General features: G+C 36.8%; 1 protein-coding gene across 1 annotated transcript in view; it reads left to right on the forward strand.

Moving 5' to 3' along the window:
* The window catches only part of GPR158 (G protein-coupled receptor 158), a 318,887-nt gene that overhangs the window by 217,895 nt on the left and 77,166 nt on the right, over positions 1 to 23,826 (forward strand). Inside the window, exon 5 of the mRNA XM_068538769.1 lies at positions 2,808 to 2,876. Within this exon, the coding sequence (XP_068394870.1) occupies positions 2,808 to 2,876 (69 nt within the window). The remainder of the gene's footprint in view (positions 1 to 2,807; positions 2,877 to 23,826) is intronic.

Here is a 23,826-nt window from a genome sequence, read left to right on the forward strand (position 1 = left end):
GGAGGAAGGCAATGAAGTATTAAGAGTTCAGCATGTCCAGACGAAAAGGAGACAGATTATTTGCTCTGAGAGTATGTAACAGCATGCACCACTACAACTGTTTTTATGTGGTAGTGATGGTTGTAACACAGCTAAGAGCCCAGTGGCCCTAAACAAAGAACTTCTGTGTTCCCTACCACCAGGCTTTTGCTCCTCTGGGGTCATTTTGGATCCCAGACTTTAAAAAAATGTTCACTGCTACTTACATATACCTCTGTGGTTTTCAAATTCATGATCCTGCTGCTGTTTTCTACCTTAAGGAATGCATACCTACTTACTACGTATCAGGCAAGATGCCAGCCATTTTTATATACTTCATATTTTATCAAAGATGTCAGATTTAATAAGGCAAAAATGAGGATACCCATTTTACAGGTGAGGCCATTGAAGTTCAAGGTCACCTAACTAAAGTGGTTGTTTCATAATTCAAACTGAGATGGCGTTAACTGCAAAGTCTGTCTTTTCCATTAAGCCTTGCAGCTTCTTTTTATATCCCTTGTTTTCAAACAATATTGCATAGACTTTTTTTATAGGCAGTCTTGCATTATATTTTAGACTCATTCTAAATTAGTGTCATTTTGGAGAAAGTTTAAAAACTAAACTATGGAGTATTCATAGTTAGGTATGAATGTAATTTGCCGTGTTGGAAATTCTGCCAGCCAAAACCCATTTAAAGTCTGCTGATAGAAGTTTTCTTTTCACTAAGAGCATCTGCTAGCTAAAATAATGACCAAAAGGGAGAAGCCACTCGAATAATCAAGTCTGTTCACTGACTAAACTTGTTTCTCTGTTCCCAAATTCTTAGATTAATGAAGACCCTGAGTTGTTTTGAGGGATTCCACAAAGTATTCCTCTGTGTCTAGCAATGTCCTCCCAGTGTTTTCAAGAGGAATTAGAATTTTCTTTCCTTGGCTGTCCAGTTATCTGACACTTTTTTTCTTTTTAATGTAATGGACTTGTGGTTTAGCATTTCACTGTCTTTTTGTGGTTGCAAAATTAATTGAACTACTTAAAAGTATTTCCCTGTTAAGATACCATATTTACACCAGGTATAATTTGTGTATACATTTTACGTTGCATTGAGTGAAAACACGGGTGTTCTAGAACGACCTGTTTTTGTGTTTGTATTCTTAACCGATATGTTTACTCTATATTGATATTTGAACTCATCAAAGCAAAATTTATTATTCTAAATAAGATTGATAGTTTGGTCTTTCATTTCTTGTCACAGCTCTAAGCATTTTGCTTTGGGAAGAGAATGCTATTTTGAGTCTAACAAAATATCTTAAGATTATTGAATATATTTATGCTTAGCAAACTTTATAAATAATCAGGAAGCTTATTTGAAAATCAACTTATTCTTTTGAATTTTGAGTTAATAATTTAGGCATTTCATAAAGTGAGATACCTCTGTTTTTAAATGTGATTTATGTTATTTAAATAGTAAAGCTCTGTTACTGAGTTTTGGGAACGATGTTTTGACATGGTGCAAGATGTACCACTGAGCTGCTAAGACCTTGTACGTATTTTTGTTTTATCCACTGAAACCATTGCTCAGGTATTTGTGAAATGGCTTAGGGATAGCATTCAGAAATGCATTTGTGAAAGTCTCACCTCACACTAGTCAGAATGGCCATCATCAGAAAGTCTACAAGGAACAAATGCTGGAGAGGGTGTGGAGAAAAGGGAATCTTCCTACACTGTTGGTGGGAGTATAAATTGATGCAGCCACTATGGAAAACAGTATCGAGGTTCCTTAAACTAAAAATAGAGCTACCACGTGATCCAGCAATCCCACTCCTGGGCGTGTATCCAGAAAAGAAACTAATTCAAAAAGATACATGCACCCCAATGTTTATAGGAGCGCTATTTACAATAGCCAAGACATGGAAACAACCCAAGTGCCCATCAACAGACAGTTGGTTTAAGAAGATGTAGTATATATACAATGGAATATTACTCGACCATAAAAAAGAATGAAATGTTGCCATTTGCAGCAACATGGATGGACCTAGAGAATATTATACTAAGTGGCATAAGTCATAGAAAGACAAATATATGATATTACTTATATGTGGAATCTAAAAAATAATACAAATGAATCTATATACAAAACAAACTCACAGATAGAAAACAAACTTATGGTTACCAAAGGGAGAAAGGGAGGAGGGGGAGAGATAAATTAGGAGTATGGAGTTAACAGGTACATACTACTATACATAAAATAGATAAGCAACAAGGATTTACTATGTAACAGGGAACTATAGTTACTATCTTGTAATAACCTGTAATGGAAAATCTGAAAATATATGTAACTGAATCACTTTGCTGTACACCTGAAACTAACAATATTGTAAATCACCTATACTTCAATTAAAAAATCAAATTAAAAGAATATCCTTTTGGAAAAAAAAAGAAATGCATTTGTGGCTGATGTTTCAGCAATACACGCAAGACTTTCTGTGTCTGTGAATTTCTTAGATTGGAAGGATCTTCTAAGTAGTGTTCTCAGTTCAGTGATTCACATTTTAGACAACAAAATTCCATGAAGCCACTGGCAGTATCATTAAGTCTACCACCACCTTTATAGTCAGTCTTATTGCATGTTGCAGTTAAGTCCACCGGTCTGAAATACGAGCCAATTTCTGGTTATTTCCCCCCACCAAAGAATGTTGTTCTGCTTGAGGCATTGTCACAAGAGCTTAAATTCTTCCATGCCTAGAAATGTCAATTAACATTGACATTTTTATTTTTGTTGTTGTTTTTAGAGCATCAGGGCATCGGGCCTTATCCTGTTGGAAACAATCCTTTTTGGGTCTCTGCTTCTCTACTTTCCGGTAAGTAACATATTTTTATAATTGCATTTTAAAAATAGCCATTTTATTTTGCTATATACGTTTACTATATACTATATACTATATGTATATATGCTTATATATATTTCTATATCTGTATGCAAGTTTGTATACTTATATCTATATTGTATACAATGTAGATGTAGATATATGGTAGATATATAAACAAGGGCTTTACAGATATTTAAATCCTGGCTCTTACCTATTGGGTGACCTTAGACAAGTTGATTAGCATTTCTAAACTAACCTTGGTTTCCTCTCGTAAAATGGAGCTAATTATTCTTTTCTTCCCAAATTTGTGAGAAGTGTTAACTGCTTAAGTGAGCTCACATATGAAAGGCATGCCTGGTATATACATATCAACACTGCTTTCCTTCTTCTTCCCCCTCTACCTGAATCAGAACCATGAGACACACCAAGTAGTTAATGCTGAAAATTTCCAAATGGTTACGTAGACAAATAAGCAGAATAAGTGTGTGTGTGGTACTAGTGGCGTGGATAATCATAACAGACCTTCCTGTCACACTAGTTACATATCTGTAACCAGAAGATAAGTATTGATTCTACTAATTCAATTCAACCACTTGTATTCAGCAGTTCTTGTGTGTTAAGCACTTTGCTAATCTGAGAGTACTCTGTAAGTGAGAGAAACTTGCTTTCTCTTCTCAAGAAGGTTACAGCTTAGGTGAGGAGATGAGGAAGTACAGGTAATTATAATATAATGTGACAAAAGTTAGGAAGAGTAGAAGAGCAGGATGCTGGGAGGCATTTAGGAGAGACACCTGACCAAGTCTGGGGAATAAAATATCACTTGACCAAGATCTGAAAGATTGAATAGATGTTAGAGAAGGAAAAGGTAGGCCTTCCAGGGCACCAAATTGTTTTTGGTTTTCCCCTTACCTCACTAACTGCTCCATTTCAGCCTTCTTTGCTGATTCTTAATCTTCTTTCCCACTTTTTACTACTTGAGTGTCTCAGGACTAGTCCTTGTAGCTTTTCTTAGTCTACATTCTCCCTTGGGATCTCGTCTAGCCTCAGAAGCTTTAAATGTTGTTGAATTGACAATGACTCCTAAGTTTATATCTCCAGCCTAGACCTTTCCCCCAAGCTCCAAACTCACTTTCAACTGCTTACCTGACAACTCCATTGGAAGGTCCAGTAGAACTCCCTGTCGTGTTCCTAACTGAGATACTGACCTCCCAAAGTCAGCCTGTCTCTCTGTCTCCATTGACGGCAACTGCATCCTTCTGGTTCCTCAGGCCCAACGCCTGGGAGTCATCCTTGACAACTCTCTTTCCCTCACATCCATCAGAAAACCATTCAAAACATAGCAAAGATCCAGCCACTCCCCACCAGTTCACTGTTACTGCCCTAGCCTAAACCACAGTCACTGTCTTCTGAGTTATTGCCACATTATCTTCCTGGCCTCTATTCCTCCATGCTTACCCGCTACGATCAGTCTGTCTTCAAAATATCAACCAGTTTGAATGCCAAAGTTAGACCATGGCATTCCTCTCCTCAAAACTCAGAAAAGGTTTCTCATTTTACTTACAGTAAAAGCCAAAATCCTTAGGATGGCCTTCAAGGCCCGACATGATTTGGATCCTGCCTCTGCATTACCTCATTTTCTGATCGTCTCTCCTGACTCACTGTTTACAAGCGTTCTTAATCTATCCAGGTTTCCTACTTCTTGAATTACATTTTATATTTCTCTTTAAGATAGAAATGTATTTAGGTATAATCATTTTTATTTTTCCATACAGTTATCCATATTACTTAAGTTTTCTAATTTACTAGCATAGAGTTACACACAGTAATTAATAATAGAAGCAATATAATAATACAAAGACTGTTTATCATGCCTGGTACTGTTCCTGTATAAATGGCATGTTGTACATTGTAACATTTAATCTTCCTGGTTGAACTACCAGGCAGGTATTTAACCAAAGTCATAGAGTCACCGAGTTACAAAGTGAAAGCCTGAAATGACTTCAGTAATCTGAGTAATAATCTTAATCATCTGAATATCTGTTCTTGCTGTGCCATCATCTTTTTCCTGAACCTCTGCTATTTTAAAATATATTTTCTACCCAGTAGCCAGAGGGGTATTTTAAAATATCAAATATAACCTCTCACCACTTCTATAGCTTCTCAGTGTTCTTCGAATAAAGATCAAAACCCTTGACATGGTTTATGATGTTACGTAAGTGTGGTCCTTACCCCACCCCTTCCCCCCAGCCTCATCCAATACTACTTTTCTCCTCACTTTCTGCATCTACCTGCCCTGACCCTCTTTCAGTTTTTAAATGAAACAGGATCTCTCTCATGGTAGGTATAATAATGGCTCCCCAGAGATGTCCACAGTCCTAATTCCTGGAACCTGTGAATACGTTACCTTATATGGAAAAGGGAACTTGGCAGATGTGATTAAATTAAGGACTTCAAAATAAGGGGATTATTCTGGATTATCTGAATGGCCCAAGTTTCCTAAGTGAAAAAGAGAAACAGAAAAGAGAGTCTCAAAGAGACAGCATCATGAAAAATATTGGACTGGCTACTGCTGGCTTTGAAGATGGAGGAAGGGGCCACAAGCCAAGGAATGCAGGCGCCTCTAGGAACTGGAAATGGCGAGGGAACAGACTCTCCCCTTGATTTTAGTTCCATAAGACCCATCTTGGACTTCTTACTTCCAGAACTGTAAGATAATAAATCTGTGCTATTTTAAGCCACTAAATTTGTGCTATATTACAGCAGCAACAGGAAACTAATGTGCTTCTTCTCATAGGACCTTTTTGCATGCTTTTCCTTCAGTTTTGAAGAATCCTCCTCTCTTCTTTCCCCCCATTCCCATCTCACCAATTCTTCTTCCTATTAACAACTAGTCATCCTTTAGATTTCTACTTAAATACCACTTTTTCAGGAAAGCTTTCCTTGACCGCAAACTAAGTCAAATTCCTTATAATAACTTCTCATGGAATCCCTTTCTTAACCACACCTATCTCTAAGTATACATTCAAAAGTGCAATTATTTGGTTAGTGTCACTCTCCCACACAGACTCTAGTTCAGTGAGAGCAATGGCCTGTTTCTGTGTGGCTCACTATTGTACCTGCAGCACTTAGCCCAATACCTGTCACCATAGTTGAAGCACAGTAAATATGCAGTGAATGAATGAATGAGGTTATATTTGGATGCATTTAGAACTGTACCCTAAACTAGTGGCTGTTGTCCTATTGAAATAGCCTCCAAAGAATCTGCTTGATTGTGGAAGACCAAGAATGATAGTCCTATTCATACTACTTTATTTAGTGCCTACAGCTAGGCATTAAAACACTTTTTAATGTTATTTTTAGGTGTTAGCAAATTTGGGTTTATTTTTTACTTATTCAAATCAAGTGGCCATAATAAGTAGCATGGCCTAAAAGCTATAGAATTTTAAAGCCTCTTAAACAGAAGAAGTATTCTAGAAAAGAAGGACGTTTGAAAGAATAGTAAATATTAGGCTGCTAAATGTTCAAAGCAGTTATTAGAGACCCTTTCATTGACTGGGATCCAATCTTGAAAGCCACCTAATGGACCTATACTTGTGATGATATCAAGTACAAAGAAAAAGAGGAGAGAGAAATGGAAATTTAAAAAGAATAAAAGACAACAAACACTTCTGCTTGACAAGCCTATTGTGCCCGGGAGGAAAAAAACAGAACAGAAGACTTACCAAACCAATCCTGTCCAACAGGAACATTAGGATGCCTCATCATGTTGACTTCATTTTTACCTAGCTGTCTAGTTCATCTTTCATAGCACAAATTCTTTCTGCAACTGTTGAAATATTAACGTGTAGCTCTCAATTTCATGGCGCATACCTTGGTTTTTAAATAAGTTAGTGTTCATGCTCTGATGGCAGAAAGGGCCAAATTATTTAATGAAGATTTGGATGTGGCATAAGATACAGGAGGAGAAAAGACATTACAATATACTATTGATTGAGTATGGAAAGGGAAGTAATTTTATTTTAGGTGAGAGAATGGAAGATGATGTCTCAGAAATTGATAATAAAATCTTTGGCTACATAGGGAATGTTTATGCACATGGGTGTATGTGCATAGAGCATTCTTGACAAGAAGAATAACTTGGTCATTAGACCAGAGCTTATTGGCTTCCTTGGGTGTTGCAGAGTGAAGTTTATGACTTTGGGCCTAGAGTTTTTGCTATAAGGAGGACCTCTATAATAAGTGATAAAGGTGATTAAGTAAACCTAATATAGCCAAATGATGTAATTATTTGATGGTGTAAATGTGACCTATATTTATCTGTTAAATATTAATATCTTACTACTTTCTCTGTTCCTTGGGTGGCCTGTACCAGAATTGCTCATAAAATTTTTACTTGGGGTTGCAGTTTTTTTAAACAGTGTTCTTGAGTAAAGTAGAATTGTTTTTCGGGCTGGGTAACTCCATGGAAGGACGCTTTGAGGAGATTTACTGTTCTACTGAGTTGTTATGCAGTGAGCCTTTTCTTCTTTTTATGCCACATATTGTTGTACAGATTTGCAAGAATTAAGGTTATTTTTGCCTTTTCCAAGCAATCTTAGACTACAGACGATTTCATAACAATGCTTATATTGGAAAGTCCAAATTAGAGATTATCATCATTGTCTAGATAAGGACAAACCAAAATCTGACTAAATTTAGCATTGTTATAATTGGGTAGCAGAGAACTGAAGCTTTTAAAAATTTTCTTACAGATTCTCAAAAGATACTCGTGATATGAAGTCCACACATTTGTGAACAAACGATTAGTCCTCATAATCACCTAAAAAAACTTTCATACAATTTATAAAAGAAAGAAAAAAAGAGCTTTAAAAAAATCGACTAAAGTATAATTTTCTTGTAAATCACATAAAATGACATATTATGGATTAGTAAAACATACTAAGTAATATGGAGTCTAGAAGTTTATTTCTGGCTTGACCAAACCACCTGTTTCAGCTAATAAAGTAAATTTTTTCCCTTTAATCTTCGTTATCTATTTGATTGATGGATGTGCCTTTCTATACAGCACACCAATACATGTATAAATATGGTACTTATTTTCAGCTTGTTCCCCCCACCCCAGCCCACCCCAAGTCTTATAAAAAAAAGAGCTGCAAAATATTAGTACTGGAAGGGACATCAGACATAACTGTCTTGGTTCAACCTCTGTTTTGCAAATGAAGGAAGAGAGGCTGAGAGAAATTGCAGCTCCTCCAACTTTCCTCAGCGAGGTGATGAGAAAGTCAGTACTAGACTCAAGTCTGTGGTTTCCTGGTCCAGCACTCTCTTCACCCTAGGACAGTACTTCTGATGGAGGGGATGGATGTGAGATGCAGATGGCATTAAACTGCGTTATCAGGGAGGCTCGTGTTCTACCCCTTCATCAGTCACCTTTCCTCATTAGGCCTCCAAGGAAATAAAAGGCACAGAGGATAAAACAGGGAACCAATCTGAAATAGCTTGAGGTTTGGCACTAAGGAGTTTGATGTAAAACTCCTGTGAGCTCGGATGGACCATGCTGTTGAGCCACGTGAAGTTTCTGATATTCGGTTGTTTTACCTACAAAAATAGAAATTTTGTCTCTCAAACTTAATAAACAGTCCCATTAGACCATGTCAGGTTAGTTTCAGTGCCACAGAACCTCACTCAGTTAAGAGACTGCTTTTTCTATGGTCACCCCAAAGCCTAAAACTAAAAACTTGGACGTTTTTACTCCAGTGTAGAGCATGTGCAGCCTCCAGAAGCAGAGAAAAAACGGGAACATGTTGCTTCCACGCATAGAGCTTAAAGGGCAGGAAATAAAGGAGAGAGAGTTGAAAGTGGGGAGGGAGGGTGAGAATCAGACCATGAGAATACAGTTGAAGCGGCCAAGTTTTTAATCTGTTACTCTTATTTTTTTATTTTGATGCTCAGATTAACCCAGAATTGGCCAGTGAGAGTCCCTTCAAGCTGGCTCTTGCCTTCTTTGGATATGATTTTGCCATTCTTTGAGCATTTCCCTCCTTTCTAGTGCAACAGAAAGTACTTTCCCTACCCCAGCCCTGGAATCAGCCTTTTCTCCAAGGAGCTCTGGTGCTTTTTAGGGGGAAATGGTAGCAATTCAGTTCTGAGACAGATTCACTTCCACTGTGACAAACGTAGGGCAGAAAGTTCCCAGTTTTACAACTAGGCCAGTGTTACAACTAGGCCAATGTTTCTCAAACCTCAGTTACCTAGGAGATTTTGTAAGGAGATTTCTCCTCAACTCTAAGATTCTATCCTTAAGACTTAAGATTCTGTCCTTTAAACTGATCTAGACTACATCTTACTCAGTGCCATTTAGATGCATTTGGCTTGGTACCAGAGCAAAAGAGAAAAAGGAAATCGGAAGGAAAGTTACGACTCATGAGCACAGCAACACTGTTGGAGAAAACAATAACATGGGGATGGCTGTTTCATGCCGAGATAGCTCAAAGAGTGTGGGGATAGAAGACTCTTAATCCACAAACAGCTAGAGGATTTCAGGAATATTGGCTAAAATATTGCAATCTAAAGATGTCAGAGAACTAGACCACCTCTTCAGGGGAGTTGGAAGCATGTGATGCCAAGTCACTTTGTTCTCTTCTCTAGTGTAGTTTAGAGGAATAGAAGGAATGGATGTAAATGCCCTGGGGTTCTGTGCAGTTCTACTTCTCCCCTCGTTCCTGTGCTCCTCTCCCCTACCAGCCTCCAGACAGAAGTCTGATCTAATGGGTAGGGGGAATGGTTGTCTACAGGCAAAGGCACGGAGGCTATCCAGTGTGAGTATTCTAGGGTATTTGGTGAAGAGTCTTGGGTCAGCGATGTGTCAGGAAGTAACTAATAATCTTCTTTTAGCTGAAAGAGTTTTAATAAACCGAGCCTTAAAGAGTTGAGAGCTGGACCCTTAGTTTGTCAGTGAAAAACAGCAGTTTTCATCTTTACTAAAATAAGTACCAATTCGACTATATGCCTCTTAAAAATACTTTGTTGTTTTTGTGAAATATAATAATTTGTTGTTTACAAACTAGTACAAAATGGAAAAATACAAGGAAAAGGTAAAAGATCAACAAAAAGTTGTTATTATCCAGAAATAATCATTGTATGCATTTGATCATTTTAGACATCTGTATATGCACGTATATAAATTGAAATAGAAAATGGATGGAGGGTGGAAACTGAGATACAGATAAGATTACTCTGAGGTTTTTTTAACAAAAATTTTAATTGTAATCTTTATTATTTTAATTTAAAAAAACTGAGGTGAAACAAGTTACTACCGACGTTTAGATAAATGAATCTTCACAACAAGGATTATTAATTCTAAAAGATTTTTCTAAAGTTAAAAAATATTATGAAATGTTTTAAAAGTTGGGTTAATTTTTTTTTTCTTAGCTGTATGTTTCAACTTTAGATAGTATCACTTGAATTCAGCTGACAGCTAAGAAATTGAACTCAGTTTGTTTTGCCCCATCCTCCCACTCTTTGAGTTTTGTTAGTTAATAATTTTTGAATTGTTAATGTTTATAATTTGCAATTTTGAAACTATAATTCACATAGTTGTTCAACCTTAGGTCTATATTTAATGTCTTCCACTAATATTTGTAACCTGACTTCTTCAATCCTCAGTTCTTTATTTTGATTTGTCCCTTGGTTTTCATGCAGGGGTAATGAGTTCTGTAGTTCTTGAGTTCTTACATGCTTGAGAATCTCCACCCATTGTCCTTAAACATGAAGAATAAATTCCCTGGTTATAAAAAATTCAAGACACACTTCCTGTTGCTCAGAATTTGTGTCTTTTTTCTGACTATTTCCAGATCTTGGAATAGCCTGATTTCTCCCTCCAATGGATGACTTGATATTTCTGCCTTGATGCCAATAAGTCGTTCTTTAGTCTTGCAATTAAATGATCAAACTAGGAGTTACCTTGAAATTTATCATCCTGTTATTTTTTTTTCTTGGATCATGGTGTTTCTTTTCAATATATAGATGTAAGGCCACTTTAATTCTTGGAATGGTTTTAAATTATATCTTTAACTTTTTGTTTCTTCTTCAGGAACTTAAATTATGTATACATTGGACTTTCTTTTCCTTCTGTATCTATGTTTCTAGTCATTAGTTTATCTTTGTCCTTTTCTGTTTTGTTTTGTGTGTTTCCCACGAGATTCCATGATCTTCACACTATTCTCAATTGTGTTCGTTCTGCTTGAGTTGATTCCAGTATTCCTTTAACCTCTCTTAAGTTTTTAATTTAATTTAATTTTCATTTTTATATTTCCCCCTTCCCTGGCATTTTTTGGAGTGATTTTATCTCTTTCTGTTTTTCTTTTCTCTTCTTTGATCTCTAGTCTCTTTTTCTTTGAGCTTCTTTATCAGAGAAAATGTTTCCTGTAATTTTTTTGAGGCTATGAGAATTATTTATTTGAACTTTCATCAGTTTTCTTGTGTAATGTCACTTCTGTTATCCATTCTTCATCTGCCTTTTCCATCCAGTATTTAAACAGAGTCTATGCTGTTTCCTGATTTTTATTTCTTTTTCATTGGGATAATTCTTTATTATTGTGGTTAAATATACATAAACTTACCATTTTAATAATTTTTAAATGTACATTTCAGTAACATTAAGTTCATTCACAATGTTGTACAATCATCACTATCTATTTCTATAACTTTTTCATCATCCCAAATTAAAACTGTATCCATGAAATAATAACTTCTCATTCCTCCTTCACCCCCAGCCCTTGGTAAACTCTTTTCTGCTTTCTGTCTCTATGAATTTGCCTATTCTTGGTGCTTCACATGAGTAGCGTCATAGCACTATTTGTCTTTTTGTGCCTGGCTTATTTCACTAAGCATAATGTGTTCAGGGTTCATCCAGGTTATGGCATGTGTCATAATTTCATTTCTTTTTATAGCTGAATAATATTCCACTGTATGTATATACCACATTTTGTTTACCATTTGTCAGTTGGTGGACATTTGGGTTGTTTCCACTGTTTTGCCATTACACGTAAGCTGCTATGAATATTGGTGTACAAGTATCTGAGTCCCTACTTTCAGTTTTTTGGGTATAGGAGCAAAATTGCTGGATCCTGTGCTCATTTTCTGTTTACTTTTGAGGAACTGCCAAACCATTTTCCAAAGTGGCTATAGCAATTTACATTCCCACCAGCAATGCACAAATGTTCCAGTTTCTCCACATCACACTTTTTATTTTCTCTTGTTTATTTTTAATAGTCATTTTAATGGGTATGAAGTGGTAGCTCATTGCGGTTTTGATTTGCTGCTTTTCATTTTTGAATGAAGCAGTTTTTTTCCAGCTATTTTATAAAGAATTAGGTGGAGAGCAGCAGGAGGAATAGGTTGAGTGAAGCTGCCTCTTCATTTTGAGACCACACAAAGCCCCATGGTTAGTCTGTGTTATAATCTGGGGCTGCACCTTCTTCTTTCACTCCACTTTGGCTCTGGCTCTTTTCCTTGGCTAGCGTGCTGCTTAGGTCCACCTACGGGGATGGCTTGTCTCCAAATCTCTCTCCAATCTGGGATGATGTGGTGTTTCTACAGGAAAATTCCCCAGTTCTCCTTTGGCCCCCTGTGCCCTAAGATTCATTCTCCAATGAACAGATTGCTTCCTGACTGAGCTCAGTGCTTCCTGACTGAGCTCTGGATTAGGAATGTAACAACTCTACGTGTATTTCTTCATTTTGGTGCAACTTTAACTCTTGGGGCTTCTCTTTTCTCTTTTCTCCCTTAGTGATTCTCATCTATCCTCATAGCTTAATATACTCTCCGCATGCCAAAAACAAATAAATTTATATCTCCAGCCTAAATCTCTTTCCTGAATTCCAGACGTGTGTGTGCACCTACCTATTCAACATCTCTACTTGGATGTCTGGTAGACATCACAAACTTAATACATCCAACACTTAATTCCTCATTTCATTACCACCACCAGACCTGTTCTACTAGCATAATGCCCCTTCCAGTTGGTAGCAACTCCATCCTTCCAGTTGCTCAAGACAAAAACCCCCTTGGGTTTATCCTTGACTTCCCTTTATCTCTTACATCCTGTATCAAGTTCATCATGAAATAATCCTGTTGGTTCTACCCTAAAAGCATATCCAGACCCAACCATTTCATACTGCCTCCACTGTTAGCACCCTGGTCTGAGGCACCATCGTTGAGCATTAAATTATTGCAATGACCTTCTAACTAGCCTCCCAGCTCTCCACTCTTGTCCTCCTGTAGTCTGTTCTCAACACAGCAGCCAGAAATTTCTTTTTAAACCTAAGTCAGCTACTCCTGCTCAGAACCCTGCAATGGCTCCCCGTTTCATTCAGCATGAAACTTAAAAACTTAAAAGCCTACATAATCTGCCCACCTATCTCTTCCTCTTCCTCTGGAAGCAGAGTAAGCACTGGGCTCTTCCTTGTTCTCAGACAGGCCAGGCACACTCCCATCTTACTGACCTACACCAGCTATTCCCTTTGCCTGGAACACACTTCTTCCTCGTATCTATGTGACAACTTCCTCACTTCCTTCACAGCTTTGCTGAAATGTCTTCTCGGTGAAGTTCACCCTGTTGAGACCCTGCTTTAAACTGCAGACTGCCTTGTGCCTCATAATACTTCTGGTCACTCTCACACTGGTAATGTTTTTTGCATAGAATTTATCACTTTATACATAAGTTTTATTATCTTTATTTCTTACATATATATATATTTTTTTAAATTTTCTGTCTCCCTCCACTAGAATTTAAGTCCACTCCTGTATTTCAGCACCTGGAATAATGCCTGGAGCATAGTGGGTGGTCAACAAATATTTTTTGAATGAATGAATATTTTTCAGACATTCTTTATTGATTAACATATGGAGTACAGCTCTTTCCGTGTATTATTAATGATGGATTTTCATACCTTTTAAAAGTTATTTTTTACTTTTTTAGTTATAATCATATTTTTAATTATAAATCTTTCAAGAGCAGGACCATGTCTGTTGCATCTATTTCCATCACAGCACATTAAAAATGTGTTGAATTTCAATATAATTCTAACTAAAGCCATTACACATATGCACATACATGTATATGAACGTATAGCTGTTTACCTCTGTCTTTATCTCTGTGTCTCTCTGCTTCTAGATCGCTGTCTTTATCTCTGATTTCCCTATGGGGAGGTGGAAAGGAATGTAGACCAATAATAAAGAGTCTTTACTTCTTGCCCACAAAGTCTTTCATGACCCGGCTCCTCTTTACCTCTTGGACCTCGTACTGTAGTGCACTCCACCTCTCTCACTCTGCCGCAACAATACTGGCCTCACTGCTCTTCCATGAGCAGGCCTGGCATGCACCCACCCTACAGCCTTGGCATTGGCTGTCTCCTCTTCCTGGAGCACTCTTAACCCACATATCTCTGTGGCGAACTCCTGCATCTTCTTTAAATCTTTGCTTAGATGTCAACTCTTCCATGAAAGGAAGTTAAGGAACTTATTATTTTGGAATAAACGAGAAGAAGTTAAATAAAAAATTATGACATTAAAGTGAGAATAAACCACCCCAGTTGCAGAGAATTTCTAATGGGACCAAATGGAGACAGATTCAGCGATGATGTGGAGGCAGGGATGTCACAATTTGGCAGTAGACTAGGGACATAATAAATTATCCTGAGAATGCCTTCAGAGGAACAGATGAGAGGTGCCGGCTCTGGCAATGACAGAGAATTTGACAGTCAGATGGTTTGAGTTGAAAGATAAGAAATTGTACCTCTGTAGCAATGTCATAGCTAGCCTGTTTTAGCTCTTTAGTAAAAAATTATGGAAGGGGTAAAGTATCAGTTCATTTCTAATTCCCTTGCCAGAGTTTGTGGATTAATGTCTTTACCCATGGGAAAAACATGGCAGAAACTCTGTCTCTTTTTCAGTGGTTACTATTTCTCCTGTGCTTACAGAAATACACTTGAATTTTCCTGTGCAGGCCCAAGACACATAAGTAATTAGCTATTTCTGAAGTTTGGTAAGTTATTTTCAGTGAGTAAATGGCTAACAAATTTATACTTTAGGTTTTAGGTGTTATATGTGAACATGTGGTTTTAGAGAACTTTAGTCTGTGGGAAACATTCTCAGAATTGTCAGACAATTGTATTAGCTGACTGCCACTACTGTGATGTCCAAGTTTATCTCTGGGGTCTCAGTTGTGAACAGTTGACGTAAGAAGCTATGAAGACACTTAGGTCTGAGAGATAATTAGGAAAATAGCTACAAGCAGAATAAAAGTTGTTAGAGTCAGAATTAGCAAAGTGTCCTGAAAAATAGTTTCCTCTTCCAAGTTAGTTTCCGGGGAAAAAATTGTAGAAGACTTAAAAACACTATTTAAAATGGTAGTAAGTATTCTCTTAAAAATGACAAGAAGATGACATTTTGACAAAGCAAATCACACCTTGAATGTCAGGGACTACAGAATGTCACTAAAGAGTCACAATTCAATAAAGTAGATATGTCACTTAAACAAAATAGCAAAAGAGGGAAAATATAAAGAAATAATACTGACATGGAATCATAGTAATAAAAACCCCATCTCACAATATACAGATCCTAGTATAAGTGTGACTGAAGGAAGAATTTGGACTTAACCATTTAAATGAGGTCAATATGAACTTTTAGGAGAAAGAACAGATTACTTTCCTAGAATATATCAGACAAGTGTGTTGCCTTACACATTATTTTAATTATACATTTATCTAAAAGCTGTGAATATGGTATATGACTGTCGCTTCATGTTATACTTTCTATAATATGAGGAAAATAGACCATATTTTCTGAAAATTTAATCACTATTGGTGGACCTTCATAAATACTTAAATTATCTAAGGGAGATGTCATTTATGATTAGATGTCTGTAGTCTCCATGATTTGTTTATCCTTGAGTTTTCCAAATTGAGATTTATTTTGAATGTCTCCTCTAAGCTTTGGAGATAATATGATTAATTCAAGTATAGACATGTTCAGATGACATCCTAATCCAAACATTACTTTCAGTTCCACTTCGACTTTCTGTATTCTTCACACGTTCATTTCTGCAACCAGCATCTACTTTTCATCATGCTTACAGAAATGGGAAAAAATACTCGTCTGCTCCATGGTCTTGTCCACTTCACACAGTCAGTTGTGCTATTGGGGTCTGGATGTGACTTCACCGCAGCCCCCATACAAGTGCTCTTGTTCTCTGTGAGGAGGGATGAGAGGCTTTGCTGCTTATACGGGATTTTCTCCAAACAACTGCCCATTTCACCTTTTGATGTAAATCATAGCATCTCATCAGATGTTCTGAAGTGAAAGATGCTCTAAAAAAGAAGAGGTCAAGTACACATGACCAATGCTCCTATCTGAGAAGTCATAGTGAACATTATTTATTAAAGGCTTTGAGATCTGCAGTAAAAGAATAATGCATTTAAAACCGAGTGTTTCCCCATCTTCCTTGATTTTATTATACCCTTTTATACATTACGCCTATTAAAATATTTGTAATTAATAATGTAAGTCCCGTAATACTTGTCTTAAGTATACATAATAAAAATCCTGTAACATTGCAGAAGTATTATTCCATTTATATAGAGTGAAGTCACGCGTGTGCATGTGTGTGTGTGACATGAGCATATGAGGTAAACCATAAGAAAGCAGGAGAATGACAAATGCAAAATCCAGGATGATGGTTACCTGGGAGAGGTAAATGAAGAGGTTGAGATCACAGAGGAAGAGGGGAATAAAGGGAACTTCAAGGTAATAGTAATATTAAACTGAGTGGGTGGGTAAATGGGTATGGGTATTTATTGTATTTATATATATAATTATATGTATAATTACATATATATCCTGAGATGCTCTATTGGTTAGAGGTCTGGAGATGAAGAAGATTCAGCAGAAGAGACTGGGAATGACCTAGCAGGGAAGTAGGAGAAGGATCAATTGAATGTACACATTTCATTTCAAGAAAAAGAAGAGAGAGTGGTCAGTTCCTTCAGATGCTGCTGATTGGTCTTGTAAGATCGGGAACGAGAATCCCTACTGAATTTGGTGATGTTGAGGTGGTGTTGACAAGACCAGTTTTGGTGTGGTGGTGGATGATAAAAGCCTAATATGATTCCAAAGAGGGAAGGGATGAGGTGACATAGAGACAGCAAGTAGAAACTATTTTTTCTGCAGGTTGTGCAGTGTAAGGAAGTAGAGTATCTGGGTACTAGAGGAAGTTGTAGAGCAACTGAGACTATTTTTAATGAGAAATAGTACAACATGTTTTCATGGCTATAGATGGCCCCATAGAGATGGAAAATAATGGTGCAGAAGAGAAGTAAATATTGTCGTTAGGGAAGCCCTTAACCAAAGCATATGGGATCCAGTGAGTAAGTGGAGGGGTTGAACTTAGGTCAGAACAAATCCATTTCATTCATTGTGATTGGAAGGAAGGAGGTACCAGGCCTTCTCTTCCATAAATATCACATGGAAGTCAGTGGTCAGGGCAAAAATGAGAACTTGGGACATCTCTGAGAATGTGACCGTTTTGGCTATTTCTCTCATTTTCCTATTGTTCAGGACTTCACACTAGAGTCAGGTAGTATCTCAGTGCAGTTGAAGTTGGGAGCCCTGATAAGTAAACTACAACATTCTAAATAATTGGTAGTGACTTCCCAGACTTTGTGATAACTATTCCACAGTATACAGCGATCTGGCTTCATGTCTGCCCTCCAGACAGTGTACATTCCATGGCAAAATGACTGTCTCTGATAGAACAGTGACTCCAGATGATAGTACTGCCTGTCAAGTCCTACTCAATTCAGATTCAGATGTGTTTGGATCCGTGTACTCTTCAGGGCTGTCATTGTATCAGCTATTCAGTTACTTAAGCTATTTCTGCTATCATAAAGTAAATTGAAAATTTGACAATTGTCTAGTTCTTGTAATCTATGTGGACAGATAGTACAGATCTTCAGGACTAAAACTGAATTATCTGTCACATGAACTCAGATATAATTTTAATTAAAAAATTTAAGCTGCAAAAATGGATTAAGCACTTAATAACCCAGGCTTTTCGGCAGCTCTTGAAAAAATTGAGTAGTGCTAGAATCTTTTTCCCTTCACTTGGTCAACCTTTTGCCATTTTATTTCACCTTCCTCTGTCCTACTCTATTTATTGATAAATAGAACATTGAAGGTGAAAGTTGGATGCTGAACATTGGCAAACTGTGCAGTTTTTAGGTAATGTTTAAATGGCATTATTTTCATCTTGGAAATCTTAGCTTCTAGCAAGTGGCATATTTATTTATCACTAGGCATATTTTCAGTTCTTCCTTAGGAAAGTATATTTTATTTCTGTCCCTTTGTATTTGAGAAAAATGAATTCATGATTCAGTTCTAGAAAGAGCCTTATGATGACATCGCGCAAACATTAAGAAATGGAGTCCTGCATTCAGAGTGCTGAACTTCAGGGAGGAGGACGAAAGAGAAAAGAAAGGGAGGAAGGAGATTCTCTCTCTTATTAATACTGTTAATGCATTTAGCATGAAAGTATGAGTATCATAGAACAACAAAGTATCATGACTCTCATTTCTTTGCCACAATATTACTGTATTCTATTTGGGTTTATAGTTGAGTTCCTGTGTTTCACTATTTTAAGCAACAGCAGAAGGATCAGCTTGATGATAATGAGCGCTGACATTTATTGTGTGGTTTTCCATCCTCTATACCACATTACACATCCTAGGTGCTTTATGTGTGTTATCTTATGTCTAATACATCTTTGCACCACCCCCCCCCCAGTGTGTAGCATAGTGCCTGGCATATAGTATGAATCCAATAAATATTTTTCTAATTGCCTGTAAACAAGAAATTAAATGAGCCAACAGTGCAGAGCTTTGACATGACAAAAACGTTACTGCCCTATAATATGATATGAAAGGCTCTGACAGACCATATTACCAAGTATGTGTCCGTGGTTGACATGCTAATAAAATTGTTCCTTAACTTTCTAGAGACACATGATTAAATTGTGTTAAAGCAGTTGTTTCCTGAAAAGCTTAATACACTAGCTAGTGAACACCTTATTTCTTGGTATTTACTTACGTGATCAGTCTTAGGCTTTACTGGGTAATGGTTAAGAGCATGGAGTGAGGAGCCACTGTAACTGACACACTAGCTGTGTGACCTTAGGATAGCCATTCAATCTCTCTGGACCTCCATTGCCTCATCTGTAAAACAGGGATAATAAAAGTATCTTTGGATGATTCTGTGCATGCAGAATGCTTAGAATAGTGCCTGACACATATTATGAAATGTGTAAGTGTTAGTTAACAAAGTAACATATCCTAAAGCAGTGGGTCTCCAACTTCACAAGCATAAGAATCACCTGAGACCTGTTAAATCCCCATTGGTGGGCCCCGCCCCTGAGTTTCTGATTCAGTAAATCTGGGGTCAAGTCAGAGAATTTGCATTGCAAATCAGTTCCCAAGGGATGCTGATTCTGCGGGTCCTGCTCCTTGAACCACACTTTGAAAACCTTCGGCCTACAGTAGTGCTTTTCAAACTGTGTGCGGTGAAGGAATTGTTGGTTTTTACTTGCTTGTTTTGTTTATTCCAATCTGTCATAGTCAAATTCTTTGGTAAAATACAATAAATATGAATTTCTAGGAAAGTAAAATGAAAAAAAAGATATTCTTTTAGTTTTCCAGTTGATTTTGTCTTCAGATAAATGTGAATTTTTTATTCATACCTACCTTCAAAAAGGGAGAAATTTCATATAGCAAATGAAGTGAATGTGTCATTAATGTTTCATGTTAGGCTAGTACCTTCTGGTGTTTTAGCAATCCTTTGTTTTATGCTCTTTTAAATGGAGACAAAGACATACCATATTCACAAATTCCTGGGATTAAGGTATAGATATATTTGGGTGCTGTTCTACCTACCACAACAATTATCAAAAATCCAAATTCCAACTCAATTCAACCAGAGCTACCCCAAGTCTTTGAGACACTCTAATATCCAAAGCCTGATTTTATTTATTATTTATAGTTTTTCCAAAGCCTGGTTTTAATTGTAATCAGCGTCCCAGACAATAAATTTGTTTTATAGTGCCTTTACTATGAATTTGCCCTTCACATAAGTTTGCTTTCCTGCATAGGGATTAATTTATTTTTCCATAATTCCCTTCCAACATCATTTGAAAATTAGCGAAGTTCGTATTAAAAGGCCGTTTTCCTCCTTGATTGTAAATACTGGGCCGATACTCCCTCAGTGCCAACCATCTGTTGGACTTGCACAGGGATCCTGATTAGGAAACTGCCTGTGTTTTCTCATTTTTCACAGTCTCACCCGACCCATTTTATTCATACAGAGTAAGTTACCGCCTGGCTTTCAGTACAGTGTTTGATTTTGCTGAAAGTTTTGACAATAAAAAGGAAAAACATCCTTCTTCTGACACCTAGTTAAAACTCCAACTCAAAAGAATAAAACTGTATTTCAATTAGTTAAAATTTGGAAGTCTCCCATACGCTACATGAGTTCCCAATGTGAAATAAACAAACCAAATCGAAAATAAGAATTTAAAGAGGTAGTGCATACTTGTGAATATATAAAAACTCAAAAGGTAGGTAGCAAAAAATATAGTGCCGTTAGGATTAGATAGGTGTCAGGGTCAGGTTTAGCTGCAAGTACCACGGAACATAAGAATAGAAGCTTTAGAAAGCTAAAGTTTCTTTCTGCCATAAAGAGAAGTATGGAAGTGACTAGTTCAAAGCTAAATTGCATTTCACAGTTACAGGGATCTTGGGTGATTTATTCCCTCTGTCCCTTCCAATCATTACATCTTTTCCAAGGAAGCAGGCAGGAAGAATGGGGACTGGAGAGGGAATACTGTACCTCTCTTCCATTTAATGTAATTAGTCAGAATTTAAGGACATGGTCACCCTTAGCTTCAAAGAAGTCTGGGAAATGGGCTTCTATCTATCTAGGTAGCCATGTGCTCAACTGAGAAACTGGGAGAAGGAAATTATGCCCATTGTGAGATCTCATCTCTGCCGTGCATGTGGTTTTTATCTTCTTTTAGTTGCTGATTTATATTTTCTGCATTTCTTTAATGCATATGTATATATTATCTTTATTAAAAAAAATTAAGTAAGAGAAGTCCTGTCTCTGACTCTGCCTAGCCATGACTTTTGGCAAGAGAACTAAGGTTGCTGAGGTACTGATTATGTAACTCACAATGCAGACTTCATTGTGCATTGTGGAAAGCTGGTGGGAGACTGCCTATCATTACTAATTGTAATCTTTATATAGCTCTTCTTGTTTCTTTCACATGCCTGGAAAGAAGGTAATTGTATAATAGATGTGATTCAGACAGGAAAGAAAGTCCTTATTTAATCTATGGAGCTGTTAGATAACTACTAAAGAGGGACTCACCTAAGATGGGTTTTCTCATACGGGTTTTTCTTTTGACAGCTCACTTCCTTTTAGGGTGCACTGATTTCAATGGCTTAAAAACCTTTGGAAGTTATTTTAAGCTATAGTGTAGGCACAGTAAGTATAGTGAGCTAAATCTGAGGGGAAAAACAGTAGTTTTACTCTAAGCTTTATTCCCTTTGCTATGAGGTTTTTTTGTTTTTTGGTTTTTTTTAAGAAAGATAATATTGCCACAAATTGCTAACTTCAGTGTATAACAGAATGCTTAGAGTTTCTTTGAAGTCAAAGGAGAAAAGAAGACAGGAACTTTTGTTGGCCTGATATCCTAGTTATAAGGAAAAATAGTGAAACGAAACAAAATTTTTCTTCCAAGTGATTTTTCTAAAATAAAGCAAGATAAATACCTACTGAAATTTCTGCCTATCTAGGAATTAGAGATACCTCACATTGGAAGAGCTGCTAAAGAAGTTTGTTTAAGGAAGCTTCTCATTTAAAACTCTGGAAATTTTATCTGGATTAGGGTTGGGATCAACTTTTAGCAAGTGGTGGTTATCATAGTATATATTTAGCCTTTGCCTGTATTTCTGTTAACATTCCACACTTCTAAATTTTCTTCAGTCACTAAGTAGATGGCAGTGATAAGGTTCATTACTGTATAGAGTGATGGTAGGAATTTTAAAAATATTAAGAGGACATATTTTGAGAAGCCATTTACAAAGTGAATTCATAGACATTATGGAGCACTGATGAGGTACAGCATTTTCAAAGAATACAAGGGTTTCAGGCTGGAATGCCTCTTTGAATAATGATCCATCTTCGGTCACTCCCTACTCCTCACCTCCACCTGCGCCCTGCCCTCTTCACCTGTATAACTTTTCATTATCCTTCAGGCCTCAACTTAAACTTCACGTTCCCAGGGGGAGACCTCCTTAAACTGCTCCCTTCAATCACCTTCTTTCGTCACCTGCCCCTACCTCACTTCTATATGCAAAGAAGGCGACACTTAAAAGTAGTGGAGAAAGGAAAGAGTCTTCAGTGAATGCTGTTGAGACAAGGACTTCTATGCGGAGAAAATAAAATCAGATCTTTACCTCACACAACACACACACACACACACACACACACACACACACACGCACAGAATATCCAGATAAATTGGAGATATAAATATGAAAAAATTTTAAAAATTAGGCTGTTAGGAGAAAATATAAAAGACTATCTTGGTGACCTTGAAAAGATTTCTTGACTAGTACACAAAAAGCAAAAACCATAAAGGCAGATTTTTATCATCAAAATTCAGAACTTCTGTGTGAAGAAATACATAGAGACAAGGTAAAGTAAATCAAAAGAAAATTTATAGAAGAGGGAACCCAATTGGGCAATATATATGTAAAGCGATGCCCAACCTCAAGGGCAGTTAAGGACATGCACATGGAAATGGAGATACCAATGTCACATCCATCCGCTGTGGGGATATGTGGAAACCACAACCAAAATTCTCACTTGCTGTATTTCTATGCACAGGCACTTTAGAATGCAAATTGTCAGCATTTATACAGATTTTTAAAATATATACATTTTTGCATATGTATACATAAAATTATATATGATGTACAACCCCAAAATACTATTTATAAACATATACTTTAGATAAAGACTCACACTTGTTTATAAGTAGACATGTTTAAGGATGTTTCTAGTGAAAATTTGTGGTGGGTGCCCTAAATGTTCACCAATTTGGAAAAGAAAATAGATATCTGTTCATTTTAGAGACTTTGGAAACCGAAGGAAAGCATGAAGAATTGAGCTTTGTGAGATTCAGGGTATATTTTCAATATGGATATGTATGATGTATGCCGTGTGTGTGTGTGTGTGTCAAAAATTATCATGACTCAATTATTTGTAATTAGTGTCTCTATAAACCCCTGTAGCAGAGACTTTATCGTACACCAAATATCCGTGTGTTTCTTTACGTTTCCCATTCTCCTTTGCAGTAAGTGTGAGAGCCACATGAGTAGATTGGACAGTGAAATTGTAAAATTTCATAATGATTTGTAAAATGGATTGAGCCGGTGTGTCTCCTCTGTCTTTCTCTCTGCTGTGACACTTTTGAGGACTTGTTTCCTACACGGGGTGGCTGTAAGATGGAGGAGGACAGCCTGAGACAAATTGGACTTTGTAAGAGTGAGATATAGCCTTTTTTAAGTCATTGGGATTTCCGAGTTTGTTTCTGCAGCTTAGCCTCATTGAACATTGACTAATAACTATCTCCAAATAAATAATATACTTCTCAAAATTGTTGAGATAAATTGTCATTTATCACTCACTATAGCCCACCTAGATTCTCCTTACATCCCTAAAAGTACTGAGATTTATTCTCTAAATTTTAAATGTAATTTGAAAGTTTTTATTGCAAAAATGTTTATTTTTAGAAAAGTTAGGAATTGAAGATAAGTATAAAGAT

The sequence above is a fragment of the Eschrichtius robustus genome, chromosome 1 (genome assembly GCF_028021215.1).
Source record: "Eschrichtius robustus isolate mEscRob2 chromosome 1, mEscRob2.pri, whole genome shotgun sequence".
Taxonomy (NCBI): Eukaryota; Metazoa; Chordata; class Mammalia; order Artiodactyla; family Eschrichtiidae; genus Eschrichtius; species Eschrichtius robustus.